At 40.1% G+C, this 15,120-nt stretch overlaps 1 protein-coding gene across 1 annotated transcript in view; it reads left to right on the top strand.

Moving 5' to 3' along the window:
• Positions 1–15,120, top strand: part of ATPAF1 (ATP synthase mitochondrial F1 complex assembly factor 1) — a 29,651-nt gene that overhangs the window by 10,385 nt on the left and 4,146 nt on the right. The window contains exons 5-8 of the mRNA XM_079778300.1: positions 2,917–2,967; positions 4,096–4,143; positions 7,875–7,970; positions 9,908–10,015. Of these exons, the coding sequence (XP_079634426.1) occupies positions 2,917–2,967; positions 4,096–4,143; positions 7,875–7,970; positions 9,908–10,015 (303 nt within the window). The remainder of the gene's footprint in view (positions 1–2,916; positions 2,968–4,095; positions 4,144–7,874; positions 7,971–9,907; positions 10,016–15,120) is intronic.

The following is a 15,120-nucleotide window of genomic DNA, read 5'->3' as shown; positions in this document are numbered from 1 at the left end:
ACACTGGAGATTGAGCCCCCAACCCATGCATGTGCCCTGATCGGGAATCGAACCGTGACCTTCTGGTTCAGAGCTCTACGCTTGACCACTGAGCCACACCAGCTGGGCCTTCAAAGCACTCTTGATCTGTCCTGCCTCTGGTTATATTCACTACTATTTAAATGTTCATGTCTATGATTCTTTTCTCTAATCCTATATAATAAAGAGGTAATATGCAAATTGACCATTACTCCAACATACAAGATGGCCGCCACAAGATGGCCAGCAGGGGAGGGCAGTTGTGGGCAATCAGGCCAGCAGGGGAGGGCAGTTGGGAGGGACCAGGCCTGCAAGGGAGGGCATTTGGGGGTGATCAGGCCAGCAGGGAGAGCAGTTAGGGGTGACTGGGCCGGCAGAGGAGGGCAGTTGGGGGTGACCAGGCCTGCAGGGGAGGGCAGCTGGGGGCAACCAGGCCTGCAGGGGAGGGCAGTTGGGGGCAACCAGGCCTGCAGGGGAGGGCAGTTGGGGGTGACCAGGCCTGCAGGGGAGGGCAGTTGGGAGTGACCAGGCCTGCAGGGGAGGGCTATTGGGAGGGACATGGCCTACATAGGAGGGCAGTTGGGAGCGACCAGGCCTGCTGGGGAGGGCAGTTGCGGGGGGACCAGGCCTGCAGGGGAGGGCAGTTGGGAGGGACAAGGCCTGCAGGGAGGGCAGTTGGGGGCAACCAGGCCTGCAAGGGAGGGCAGTTGTGGGGGACCAGGCCTGCAGGGGAGGGCAGTTGGGGGTGACCAGGCCAGCAGGGGAGGACAGTTAGGGGCAATCAGGCTGGCAGGGGAGCTGTTAGGCATTGATCAGGCTGGCAGGGGAGTGGTTAAGGGGTGATCAGGCTGGCAGGCAGAAGTGGTTAGGGGCAATCAGGCAGGCAGGCAGGCGAGCAGTTGGGAGCCAGCAGTCCTGGAATGTGAGAGGGATGTCCCAGATTGGAGAGGGTGCAGGCTGGGCTGAGGGACACCCCCCCCCCGTCATCCCCGTGCACAAATTTCGTGCACCAGGCTTCTAGGTAGATTATAATATACTATTTATTGGCATTCCTTATAGTTCCATGAGTTGTGTTTTAGGTATATTGAGAGAATCAAAATAATAAAAACATATTAAATAATAAAAATATATATGTGTCAGATATTGTTCATGCTTCTATGCACTATTTCATTAACTACTTTGTAAAGTAGGTGCTATAATTCCAAATTTACACTGAGGAAACTGTAGCTTAACGAGATTAAGTAACTTAGTAAGTGGTAAAGCTAGAGTTATTTGGGGAATTGAACATGAGACTCAAACCCATGTCCGTTTCACTCTGCATCATATTCCTTTATGGGAAGTTGTGCCAATTGCCATGGTTTCTTTTGGGTGCTACATCATTCATTTTCAGCAAACATTTATTGAATACCTATTAATGTCAGTCTCTGTGCCAGACACAGAAATAAAGGAGAGAATCCCCTAGTCTCAGGGAGTTTTAACCTTGTGGAAGGATAGACACAAAAATAAGGACAGCACAGGATTTTAACCTCTGTTAATAGAGGCTTATGCAAAGTCTCAAGGAGACCTCAAACTGCCTTTGGGAAGAAGTGCCAATGGAAAGTAGACACCAACCATGTCCTTTAGTGGGGAGAGAAGCCAGGCCCGAGACTCCTGATCATATGACAAATATCATTTAGACCTATAATTTTAGACCTACAAGTTTGTGTTTGTTAAAATAATTTTGAGTGACCAAAGTCAACTATGTTAGGAAGTATCTATCAATCTCATGTATTTCAGTGTTGATTCATAAACTACTAATATAAATTAAATAAAAATAAGCAGGATATACTATCCTTAAAATGAGAAGACAGTATTCTGACATGAAAAATAAAAGCAAAGCAACCTTAGGCTGCACTGATAGAGTGATTTACCCAAGTTTTAGGAAGTAACAGTCCTTCTGTGCTCTGTGTTGGCTAGATCACACTTTGATTAGTATCTTCAGTTGGGCCCCCCATTTTAATGGGAATGTTAACAAAGCAGCGCAGCTTTAAAGGAGGGTGGTCCATTCTACACCAGTTCAGATGTCACTTTGGCTGTGATGTCTTCCCCTGCTTCTATGCCTTTGCTAATGTTATCATTCTCTGCTTGGAATGTTCTCTTATCTTCTTCCCTACCTCTTTGTCTTCCCAGACTCCCTGTTCACCTGGCTAACTCCTGATCATTTTTCAAGATACATCTCAAGTGTCCTCTCCTCTGGCACTCATTCCCTAACTTGGGTTAAGGGCTCTTTGTTGCCCTCAGAGCACTTTGGCTCTGGTTTGCAGTGTTAATTCTGTTTGCTAAGCACAAACCTAAATTATTTCAGTTCATCTTCACAACAATCCTGTGAGGGTGATACTATTGTGTTTTACTGATGGTTATATAGATATTATTTTGTTATTTTTCAGTAACTTGCCTAAAGTAGCATAGCTAGCAAATGATTGGAGCTGGGATTTGTATCCAGACCTGCCTGACTCTAGACTCTGGGTTCTGAGTGACTAATGTCCTACTCTCTAAGAAGGCCCACAATTGGCTAGGGAGTTTGGGTTTGGGGAAGGAAGAGAGAAGATATGAAAAGGAAAAAAAAAAAGAGCTTGTCTATTATATACAAGGCACGTCTTGAGAGAAATGATTAACAAGGTCATAGACTCCATTTCTCTGACAGGAATTTGTTATTAAGAGTTACAGTTTAATTATCTAGAAGAGTAGATGGTATTAAATCTTTTTGTAATCATGTACTAGTAATAAAAGAATTACTTTGGGTTTTCCTCTCTGTTATCAAATTGTATGTTACTGTGAGTAATGAAAGCTGTCATTATTCCTTGGTGCAGGTTGAAAAGATTACCCACATGTCACAGACATACTCTCTTTTTTGTACAGATTTGGCAGCAGTATTTTGCAGCAAAAGATACAGTCTACGCAGTTATTCCTGTAAGTAGTTTGGAGGGGAAAATGAAAGTGTTATAGCATGAAGGTCAGGTCTCTAACCTTAGCAGGCAGTTGCCTTTACTTTTCCTATGTTTATTGCCTCTTGAGAACTTACGCTTATAGCTCTGAGGGTTTTTATTATGCCCTGAGTACCAAAGATTGGAAGCTCCATATGGTATATTTATAGCTCTTGTTTTCCCATATTCTGGTTTAGAAATGTCTCTTTGAGTCAAGTCTCTGACAAGGGAGCGTGGTGTAAGTTCATGTTGCTGAGCAATTTCCAAGTCTTTTATTTCTTTCTAGTGTTTCCCAAGCTATTGGAATTTAACACAAGGCCTCTAGCATAGGTTTCTTCCTTTCTTGTTTATAAGTGACCTATACATGAGCTGCCTTGGAGCCTCTTCCTAATCTTTTTCTGACATTTCCCCTTACCAAGTGGCATTTTCTTGTGGGGTGTTTTGTTTCTTTCCTTCTTAAAATTGCTGTCATGGAGATAGATACTCTCTGGTCACTGCTTGACCATTAAGCAACATTTGATGTACTGGGGTATCAGTTAGTTCTTTAATTGTTCTTCTTCCCGGAAGAGGAAATAGCCTAGGGTAAGTTTATATCAAGCAATATACACCAAGCTTACATGTGTAATGATAAGATTAAGGAGAAAAACTTATAAATGGAAAAATAAAGCCAGGCCTTTTGGTTATAAGAGTATTGTTATTTTTTTTCTACCTCTTATACCTTTATACCCTTCCCCTTCAAAAGTTCAAAAGCCAAGGGATCTGTACTTCTATGATATTTAGATCTCTGATACTGGCTCACTGTTTGGGACTTTTTAAGCCTTCCCTCAGACAGACTTAGTGACCTGATGTCTCAGACACTTAGCAGAGTCCCCTGGAGAATTTGGAGCATTTAGAGTATACACTGTTCACAGCACATTCTGATACTGGCCAGCAAAGAATACATCTGGTTTTTCCTCTCTGTCATAGAGGCATTTGTAAATGATGAAACTTAGATTGTTTTAGTTGTATTTTAGTTCTGGAGTTCAGTCTTGGTGAATTTAAGTGTCATTGTAGCTTTTTATGGGGTTTTTGTTTGTTTGTTTGTTTGTGACTTTTAGTCCTTTCTAACCTACAGGAAGAGAAGTTTGATTTGATCTGGAACCGGGCTCAGTCCTGTCCAACAGTAAGTTTCTGAATTGCTTATCCATGGTGCAAATAAGGATGTTTTCTAACCGATCTCTTCATGCTCCATGCTATTTCATGTTATAGTTCTGTTTACTTAACAAAGATGCTTATATGTTGATTGTACTGTTTAGCCTTATGAAATCATGTGCGTTTGGCACAGTAAGTCTCTGGCTTTTTCTGAGCCCTTTCTGATCTGGTTCTTAATCAACAGTATAAGTAAATGTTGGATATAGAACCTGAGACCATAATATTTTCAACTTCCCTTAAGTGTCTGTTTTATTATCAATTTTCTTTTCAGTTTTGGCTATGCTATCCTGATTAGATGTACCTAAAAGGAATTATGAGATTGTTGCTGTAGTAATGAACTACCAGAAGACCTAAGGGAAGGGAATAGGTGAGGTGGGCCAGCTGACTTGGTGTTGATAATCATTTCTAGGATTCTAAAAAAAATTTTCCAACCATTGCCAAGAGAAAATTAAAAAACCTCGAAGTAAATGGAGAGCTATATCATGTTCATGGACTGGATGACTCCATATTATTGTCATTTCTCCACAAATTGATCTCTAGAATATAATCCCAATCAAAATCCCAATAGGCCTTTCTTTTAAAGAAGTTGACAAGCTGATTTAAAAAATATATTTGGATATCCAAAGGACATAGAATAACAAAGCAATTTTGAAACAGAACAAAGTTAGAGGACTTACATTATCTTATTAAGACTTATTATAAGCTGTAGTAATGAACACAGTATGATATTGGCATAGAAATAGACCTATAGATCAATGCAACAGAGTAGAGAATCCAGAAATAGACCAACATATATATGGTCACTTGTTTTTCAGCAAAGGGACCATGGTAATTAAATGGGGGAAAGGATAATCTTACTCTTACCTCACCCCATATTCAATAATTAACTCAAAATAGATCATAGAATCTTAGTGATCTTGGGTTTAGCAAAGATTTCTTAAGTACATCACAAAAAGCACAAACTATTTAAAAAATTGATAAATTACATTTCATTAAAATTTTCAATTTTATACCCATGTTCATAGCAGCATTAGTTGTAATAGCCAAAAGGTGGAAGTAGCCCAAGTGTCCATTGATAGATGAGTGGATAAATAAAATGTGATGTGTGTGTATGTATAAAATAGAATATTATTCAGCTTTAAAAAAGGAAGGATATTCTGACACATGCTACAACATGGATGAACCTTGAAGATATTATGCTAAGTGAAATAAGCCAGTCACAAAAGGAAAAATACTATATGATTCCACATTTGTATGAGATACTTAGTGTAGTCAAATTTATAGACAGAAAGTAGAATGGCGGTTGCCAGGGACTGAGGTGAAAAGGGATAGGGAATTATTGTTTAATGAATATAGCATTTCAGCTTGAGCAGATTAAGAAAGTTCTGGAGATGAATGGTAGTAATGGTTGCACAACATTGTGAATGTACTTAATGACACTGAATTGTATACTTAAAAATAGTTAAAATGGAAAAAGATAATTAAAATGATAACTTTTGTGTAATGTATAGTTTACCACAATAAAAAATTAAAATTTTCTACTTCTCTAAAGATCTTGTTATCAAAATGAAAAGATAAGCCACAGACTGGGAGAAAATATTTGCAAGACATATATTGACAAATGACTGGTATCCAGAATATATTAAAAACTCTTACAACTTAATAAGAGGACAGGCCACCCAATTAACAAATGGGCAAATGATTCAGACAGTTGAGAAATGAAGTAGAATGGCAGATAAGCAGCTAAAAAAGTGCTCAACATCATTAGCCATAATGGGACTGCAAATTAAAGCCACAGTATGATACCACTAATGTGACTAAAATTAAAAAGACTGACCATACCAAGTGTTGGTGAGGATATGGAACTCTCATGTATTCTTGATGAGAATGTAAAATGATACAACCACTTTGAAAACAGTGTGGCAGTTTCTATAAAAGGTAAACTTATACCTGCCATACTACCCAGCCATTCTACTCCTAGGTATTTTCCCAAGAGAACTGAAAGCACATGTACATTCAATGACTATACACAAATGTTCATAGTAGCTTTATTTGTAATGACAAAATACTGAAAATATCCAAATCTACCACAGTTGAAAGAATAAAAGAATTGTGATGTGTGTACATGTACACAAGGGAATAATATTCAGGAATTAGAAGGAATGAACTATTGATATATACAACAACATAGATAATTATGGAGAGAAACCAAACCAAAAAGAAGTATAGATTGTATGAGTGGTTGCTTAGGGAGTGTTGAGGAAAAGATACGAATTACAAAGGGACTTTTTGGAGCAGATGTTCATTATGTTGTCCTAACAAGGGACCAGCTATTAGATAGGCATTGAGGTTATCTCATCTATACTAATAATAGAGGAATATGCAAATTGTCTGGGATGCCATCATAGTAACAGTAATGACTGAACAGCAGGCTGCGTGGGGCAACCAGGCCGGCAGAGGGGTTAGTGAGGGACAACCAAACGACTGAATAGCAGGCTGCGTGGGGCGACCAGGCCAGCAGGGGTGTTAGTGAGGGACGACCAAACAACTGAACAGCCGGCTGGCTGCATGGGGTGACCAGGCTGGCAGGGGGAGCAGCTGAGGGCGACCAGGCCGGCGGGGGGGGGGGGGCAGTTGGGGGCGACCAGGTCGGCAGGGGGCAATTGGGGCGACCAGGCTGACAGGGGGGCAGTAAGGGGCGACCAGGCAGGCAGGCAGGTGAGCAGTTAGGAGCCAGTGATCCCTGATTGTGAGAGGAATGTCCCGGATTGGAGAGGGTGCAGGCTGGGCTGAGGGGACCCCCCACCTCACCCCCGGTGCATGAATTTCATGCACCGGGCCTCTAGTCTAATGATAAAGAAACAGCCTGAGTGGTTGACAGTACTAAGACAATTCCATGACTAATGCATATTGGATTGATTATGCTTTATGTTCAGGCATCATTCTCTCCTCCACCACTCATCCCCAATTCTAAACATCTCAAGCATAAAACTAATCATCTCTTGGTGTTTAGAACTGCAATATTAGCCTCAGATGATAAAGTATGAAGTGATTATAGTAAATGGAACAAAAATTAATTTAGCAGCATTAGGAAGTTTAGAAAGTGAAAAAGATCCAAATGTTCATCAATGGAAGAATAGATAAATTGTGGTAAATTTCTATAGTAGAATTCTATACTACAGTGAAAATTAATGAATTAGAGTTATAGTTATCAACTTGGATAAATCTTAGAAATGAAAAAGCAAGTTGCAAAAGTATACACATAGTTTGATATGATTTATGTTCAAAACATGCAAACGGTACTGTTCGTTGTTTATGGATATGCACATACACATTAAAAGTATTAAAACTTGATTTGGTAACTGCTTGTGCCGTTTTGTTTTTAAATATATGTCCATGATGAAGGATTCACTGCCTATTGAAAGGGAATGGCAGTCAGCAAATGCAGGATAGATGTTACTCAGCAGTGGGATTGGAATGAGTTATAGGGAGCTTCAGTTGGATATCTAATGCTTCTTTCTTGGGTGGGTTGGGAAGTGTATATACATACCTGTATGTCATATTATTATGTATGAATTTCATAATTTTAAAAAATGTTTTCAACCAAATATGGAATAAATGGAGTGAATGATACAGGTGCTTGGACATAGAGGAAATGATTTTATTTATTCATCTACCTCCTTGTGTATTTGTTTCCCACAGTTTCTATGTGCACTACCAAGAAGGGAAGGCTATGAGTTCTTTGTAGGACAGTGGTCAGGCACTGAACTCCACTTCACTGCACTTATAAATATTCAGGTAGGTGGCTTCTGCTCATCCGCTAGAGGAAAGAGGCCTACCCCTTTGTGGGATCCTGAGCCCTTGCTGAGGCTTGAGAACACAGAATATCTACAGACCCCCCAGCAGTATTTGCTGTGGCATTGATGAATTGTCATACTTGATATGTTGGACTAGCTTTCCAGGCCCTATTCAATACCTAGAAATTGGAAAAGACCCCAAAACATGTTCTCTGACTACTTCGGGCTCTCTCCTGTGTCTTCCCCAGATCTCTAAAACATTTACTGCATGTGCCTCACTTAACAAACATGGGTAAGTTATAATGGTAGTCTTAAGGTAGGCTCCATGTCTTATTTAAGTTTTATTAATCAAGTCAGCACTTCCCAAGGTGCTATGTAGTAGTTTCCATTCCATAGATGTTTTTTAGTTTGCTTTCCTCCTCCTTTTTAAAAAAATTCCCAAATATTAGATTTAGTTTGATCCAAAGCATTTGAAGCTTTTTTAAAAATATATATTTTTATTGATTTCAGAGAGGAAGGGAGAGGGAGAGAGAAATAGAAACATCAATGATGAGAATCATTGATTGGCTGCCTCCTGCACACCCCCACTGGGGATCGAGCCTACAACCCGGGCATGTGCCCCTACTAGGAATTGAACCATGACTTCCTGGTTCATAGGTCGATGCTCAACCACTGAGCTATACTAGCTGGGCTGAAGCTTTTAAAATAAGTCAGTATTTCATATCAGATCATAAGATTGACATTCTATATTTAGAGGCCAAATCTGACAAAAACAAACATGTATGATTTTGAAGTTGGGGTAAAGGGAGCACAAAATAGAATGAGGGGGCAGCTTTCACTTTGTTATTTTTTAATTCTAACAATCATTTATTGGGCACATACTATAATAACCAACATTTAATATACTTACTATGTTATGTGCCATTATCATTTAGTCCTCACAATTATTCCATGAGATATTATTATTTCTATTTACTCACTGCTAGTAAGTGGTAGAGCTGGGTTTGACTGACTCCAGGTTAATTGACTCGAAAGTCTATGAACTTATCCATTATGCTGTTGTGTTGGGAACTATGCTAGAACCTAGACACCTATGAGCCAAAGTCCCTGCCCTCATGAAGCTCATATTCAAGTATAAGAAAAAAATCCAGAAATAGAATTATAATCGAAATGACCAGTATAGTAGAAGTATGTTCAAGAGAACTGAGAGGCTAAACTATTAAAAGTACCCTAGCAATACTTAGATATTGATAATTAAAAGGACTCTTGCTGGAATTTTAGAGAGGAAACCCAGAGATCTTTTTTGAATGTATGGTCCTCCAACACTATATGGGGGCTTGAGCTTTGAACCCAGCTTCTCTTCCTAGTCTGGATTAAGGTCTGGTTACTATCCTGTTCATTCTTCATGAAATTATGGTATTCTCATGCTTTTCTACCTACCTCCCACCCAGCTTTTATTTTAAAACTGCACATTACAAATCTGGCCCATGTGCCAACTCTCCAGCTGTTTGCTACAGCTTAAAAGAGCTCAGTCTTCAGAGCCAGCCAAGGGGAGTAGATTTCAGCTGTGAAATGCACTAGTCCATAAAAGTGGCAATTACACAGGCATATTGCTTTCTTTAGAACTTTATTTGGTAGCTGCTTGTGCCATTTTGTTTTTAAATATATGGCCATGATGGATTCACTGCCTACTGTAAACATTTTCTGGGAAAAGAGCCAAACATTTTTCAATTGAAGACACAAATAATGCTGTGCAAACTGTCACTTCACCGTGCCTTGGCAGGCCTAACCATCCCCCCACACACCAGTCCTCAGACTCACTAGACACCCAAGGGGCTGGTAAGAGCCAGAATTTCCTTCAGACTCTCTCTTGCTCCGAAATTGCAGTTTTGTTGTGGTGGTACCTTATTGCGCCTTGATAAGTGTTCTTCCTTACAGACCCGAGGGGAAGCTGCAGCCAGCCAGCTGATTTTATATCACTACCCTGAACTTAAGGAAGAAAAGGGCATAGTACTGATGACAGCAGAAATGGATTCTACATTTCTGGTAAGAATCAATTGTACCTCTGTGGATTTATCTGGTAGCCCTGAAAGTAATATTCTTCAGCGAAATTCAGGAGAAGCAAAATTTGAGATACCTACATGTATTTGTTTCTTACTTAAAGTTGACAATAACAGGTCTTGCTCAATCTCTTCTAAGTTGAAGTTAGTACAGATCCTCAGTCACTTCTTCACAATTTTGAAGTCCAAACTCTCTGAAAGCATTATGCACCTTTCTAAAATTCTGACTTCAAAATACATCAGGCCCTAGGGTTTGTTTTTTTTCCCTTATTACATTTTTATTTATTTATTTTTATTGTTTAAAGTATTACATATAGTAGTAGATATATCTCCTTTTTTTTCCCCCATTGACCTTCCCCCAGCCTTCCCTAACCCCTGTCGCATGCCCTCATCCCACCCCCGCCCCCAGTGTCTTGTGTCCATTAGGCCCTAGGGGTTTTAGGTAAGAAACTGGACACATAAATGGCTTCTTAAGAGTAGGGAAGAGTTCCAAGTCTAGAATAGTGCTCGATCTTTTATCTTCCACACTGTTCGCATACACAACATTCCTCATACATAGTGATTTCCCTTGCCCCTTTTCCATTCCCTGGATAGAGCATCGACCATATCCCCATAGGTAATGATATCCATTGTGTTTGTTCTCTCCACGTGTCTAGGAACAGGAGCAGTTTTATGATTACTGTACTGCCTGTTTGTCTAACCTTTGCTCATTTTAATCTCATTTATCTGGTGGCATTTAAGTTCAGGATTTCCTCAAGATACTGGCCACTGTCATGCCTCTTTTCCCTGAGATTTTTCATTGCAACACCCACTTATTTTTCCCTTCTCTCTTACCAGCTGCATACAGGGAAGGAAGTGGTGTGAGTTCCTTGGCTAGTATTGGCACTTGGCTAGTATTTCAGCCAGTATTACAATAGCAGTGAGTCCCAAGTCTTGGGCACAGTTGGGACTCTACTTCCCTGTCTATTATCCCTGAAACTGTTCAGTCCCATTTCTCCTATTCTTACTTCCACCCACCACACTCAACTGGAAGGTACCTAAAACCCTATCCAGAAGAATGGAGTTGCCATTAACTGAGGTAAACAGGATCATAGAAGGAAAAGGTTTGGAAGGAAGATCAGGAGCTCAGTTGTGGGCATGTTAAATCTGAGATGCCTATTAGATTTCCAAGTAGTAGGCAGTTAGATATATGAGCCTGGAGTTCAGAGGAGAGCCCAGCGGAGATGAGGAAGCATCAACAAACATTATTTAAAAGGAACAAGTCAGTGACATAGGCAGAAAATTAAGATAATAGAATGTCCTGGAAGCTGAGATAACATGTTTCAAGAAACAGGGAGTGCTCAACTGGCCAAATCTCACTTTCTGGTAGGGAAAATGAGATGAGGACTGAGAATTTAGTACATTTCACAAAATGGAAGTCATGGGGTACCTTTATAAGGGACATTTCAAACGGAGCAGTAGGATAAACACATAATTGGAGTGCATTGGAAAGAAATTAGAGTAAGCATAAACAAGTCTTTGAAAGGGTTTTCTGTGAGGGGAAGGAGAGAATGAGGCAATAGCTGGGGATGGGATGGGGAGAAGTGGGAGTGAGAGGTTTTTTTGTAGTGTTTTAAATATGGGAGAAATAATACTTGTATGCTGATGGAAAGATCCAGTAGACAGGGAAATATTGGTAATGTGAAGAAAGAGGAGAGAAATGTTGAAATGAGATTTTTGAGTGGGTAAGTCTGGGAATGAGGAAAATATAAAAACAGGAGAGAGGCCAGGATATAAGGACGCAGTTAAATGGATAGAGGTGGTAGTAGCCTGTAGAAATTCTCTCTAGTTTGCTTAGTGAAAGGAAAGGTCTGTCATTAGCTGGAAGTGAGGATGGAAGAATAGGTATTGGACATTAGAGTGGAAAAGAGAAAGTCTGAAATTATTGTCCAGGACAGGAGTCAGCACACTGTAGCCTATGGGCCAAATCCAATCCACTGTCTGTTTTTAGAAGGCCCATAAGTTAAGAATGTTCTACATCTTTAAATGGTTGGTGGGGGGTAAGGAAGCCTAAAGAAGATGAATATTTTCTGACCTGTGAAAAGTATATGAAATTCAAATTTCAGTGTCTGTAAAAGAGTTTTATTGGAATACAATAAATAGCCATGGTTATCACTTACTAGTACCTATTATCTGTGGCTGTTGTAGCTCTGCAACAAAGAATTGAGTAGTTGCAACAAAGACTCTAGAACCCATGGAGCCTAAAATAATAACTGTCTATCCCTTTACAGAACGTGTATGCCTACCTGTGGTCTGGGAAAATGGAAGAGAGAATAGCTGTGTGGTACAGGCACAGAAGAGAGGGCTGAGAGTTTCATTTAACTAGTGTTATGGTTTAGCCAGGTTGTATAATGAAGTAAAATAGGAAGTTGAATGTAAAGGCAAAGGACTGATTATAATTCTTGACCATGGAATATAAACTGGATAAAGAGGGAAGTGAAAACAAGGGAGGTTAGAGACAGAATTGTGAGTCCTAGTGGAGTTAAAAGATTTTTGAAGTTGGGAGTGAGCTTAAAAGATAGGAAATAGTAGACCAAGTGTGTTAAGGTGCTTCAAATTGAGATTTGGAGGGGATATAGTTACCAATAATGACAAGGCTTAAGATTTGACCCGAGGAGTAAGTGACATAGAGATTGCACTTTATTTTCTGGTCTTCAGCGAAGCACAGCCTTTAATCATATTAAAAGTGCACTCGAGCTCTAACCGGTTTGGCTTAGTGGATAGAGCGTCGCCTGCGGACTGAAGGGTCCCGGGTTCGATTCCAGTCAGGGGCATGTGCCTTGGTTGCGGGCACATCCCCAGTGGGAGGTGTGCAGGAGGCAGCTGAACCCCAGTAGGGGGTGTGCAGGAGGCAGCTGATCGATGTTTCTCTCTCATTGATGTTTCTAACTCTCTATTCCTCTCTCTTCCTTTCTGTGAAAAATCAATAAAATATATATATTTTTTTAAAAAGTGCACTCAAGAGGTCAGAGGAGAGACCCTTCTACTTGGGCATTTTGACCACCTCACTTTGGTGGTCTCAAACTGATACACAGTTCCCACCATCATTAAAATTTGCCTCCTGGCCTTATAACATTCCAGAGCATACCAGACAATAAATAAAGTATGGGACAAAAGTAGGTTTACCGTTGTTCATATGGAAAATAATACAATAATTAATAAATAATAATACAAGAATAAATTATGTTTCATGTACTCACAACTGTAAACCTACTTTTACTCCACTCTTCATTTGCCTTGCATAAGTCAACTTGACTGACTGTCCAGTGCAGTATACAGTAAGTCCTCACTTTATGTCATTGATAGGTTCTTGGAACTGTGGCAAAAAGGCGTAACAAAACCAACTTTACCATAGGCAACTTGATATACACAGCAGTTAAATTCCTACAGCATCTCTTCAGTGTTACAACAAAACAACATTGAATAAATGATGTTATTCGAGGAACTACTGTACAGAACTAGACATGTTAGGAATTATTATAGAGGTGCATGATTCAGAGATGGGAAACCAAGAAATGTATGGTAGGTCCTCAGGTTACATCGGAGATCCGTTCCTATGGCGCGATGTAACGCGATTTTCGCCGTAAGTCGGAACCCACCACCTACATAAGCACCTACGTCACTCACATGGAGCACATACACAGCAGTAATGAAGTGAAACAGTAAAAAAGTTTAAAAGAAAGATAACAATTCCTGACCTTTACTTGTGGTAAATAAATAATAAAAAACATAAAGCACATATGTACATATGTCGAAATGACGGAACTTTTTTTTTAATAAATAAATGGGAGATGGCGATGTAACCACGAAATGATGTAAGTCTAGTCTGACGTAACTCGAGGACTGCCTGTAATATAAATATATGATTACCTGCATACTCGCTCATGAGTTTGTACTTTAGGCATAGTATTTCCAAATACAGTAAAGCAGATAAATAGAAATACATGGAAACTAAAGGTTTCTTCTTAACTAATTAACTTTAATGCTGAAAATTTAGTAGAATATTAGATAACCTTATCTGGTTCCATATGTCTATCAATAAAAGCTTTAATTGGAACGCAGTAAGTGCTAGAATAAAAACATGCACAGCATTCTGGGGGGTGGGGTTCCCTGACCCAGAAGGAGGAAGGTGACTTTCTAGAAATGACACCTGTGCTGAACCTTCAAAGATGAGCCAGAGTTTCTCCAGGTAAAGAAAGGTGGGAGGGAGAGAGGCATGTTTCAGACAGAGCAAATAGCATAAGTAAATACTAGGAGGCATAAAATGACTTGCGGTATAACAAAGAATTTGGTATCACTGATATATAAAAAGGATTGGTGAGCTATGTTTAGAGGTTTGGCTTTATCCTGAAGACACAAAAGAATCATTGGAGGAGAGATAATGACCCCAAAAATATATAGGAAGTAAATTGATCATAGCTATGAAAATTAAAAGAGAAGGAGAAATCAGGTTTGTTAATATACCTCCTTATTGAGCAACACAGGGAGTTAATATGTTTATCTTCTTGGATCTTGGAAAGAGGAGGCTACTGCTTCATGTTGAGAATTAAGAAAACAAAAGGCAGGGGGTGAGTAACCCTCGAGAGACAGATGCACAGATGCTTCCTGTATCTTACCTCCCTACCCACCACACTAGTGGTCTTCAAACTAGTAGGAGGAATCCTGGATCCAAACAAAATCTTACTATGTAAACCCTAGGATAAAACAGCTGAAACAGAGGTGGAGGGACCTGAGGCACCTCTTCAGAGCCCTAGGATTCTACTGTTGGGACGGCACTATTCTAGAATGAACACAGCTGAGATAACCCCTGCCTCCACCATCCTAAGCCTCAAATAAAAATTGGTTGTCAGAGGCCCTACAGTTCAGGAGCTCAGAGAACAGTGATACCTGCCTTGGATTGTGGCATGCACTTGCTTTAGAAATAGTTTGCTCTTGAGGCATGTTTAAGTATAAAAAAAGGTAAAATGGATGAAGCAGAGTTAACAACCTTGATTGATTTTAATTATCTTCCCCCACAGTGTCAGGGTGAAGTGGAGGGGGGGCCAGCCTGGG

Source organism: Cnephaeus nilssonii, assembly GCF_951640355.1.
Source record: "Cnephaeus nilssonii genome assembly, chromosome: 7".
Lineage (NCBI taxonomy): Eukaryota > Metazoa > Chordata > Mammalia > Chiroptera > Vespertilionidae > Cnephaeus > Cnephaeus nilssonii.
This window is presented reverse-complemented; position numbering and strand designations above follow the sequence as displayed.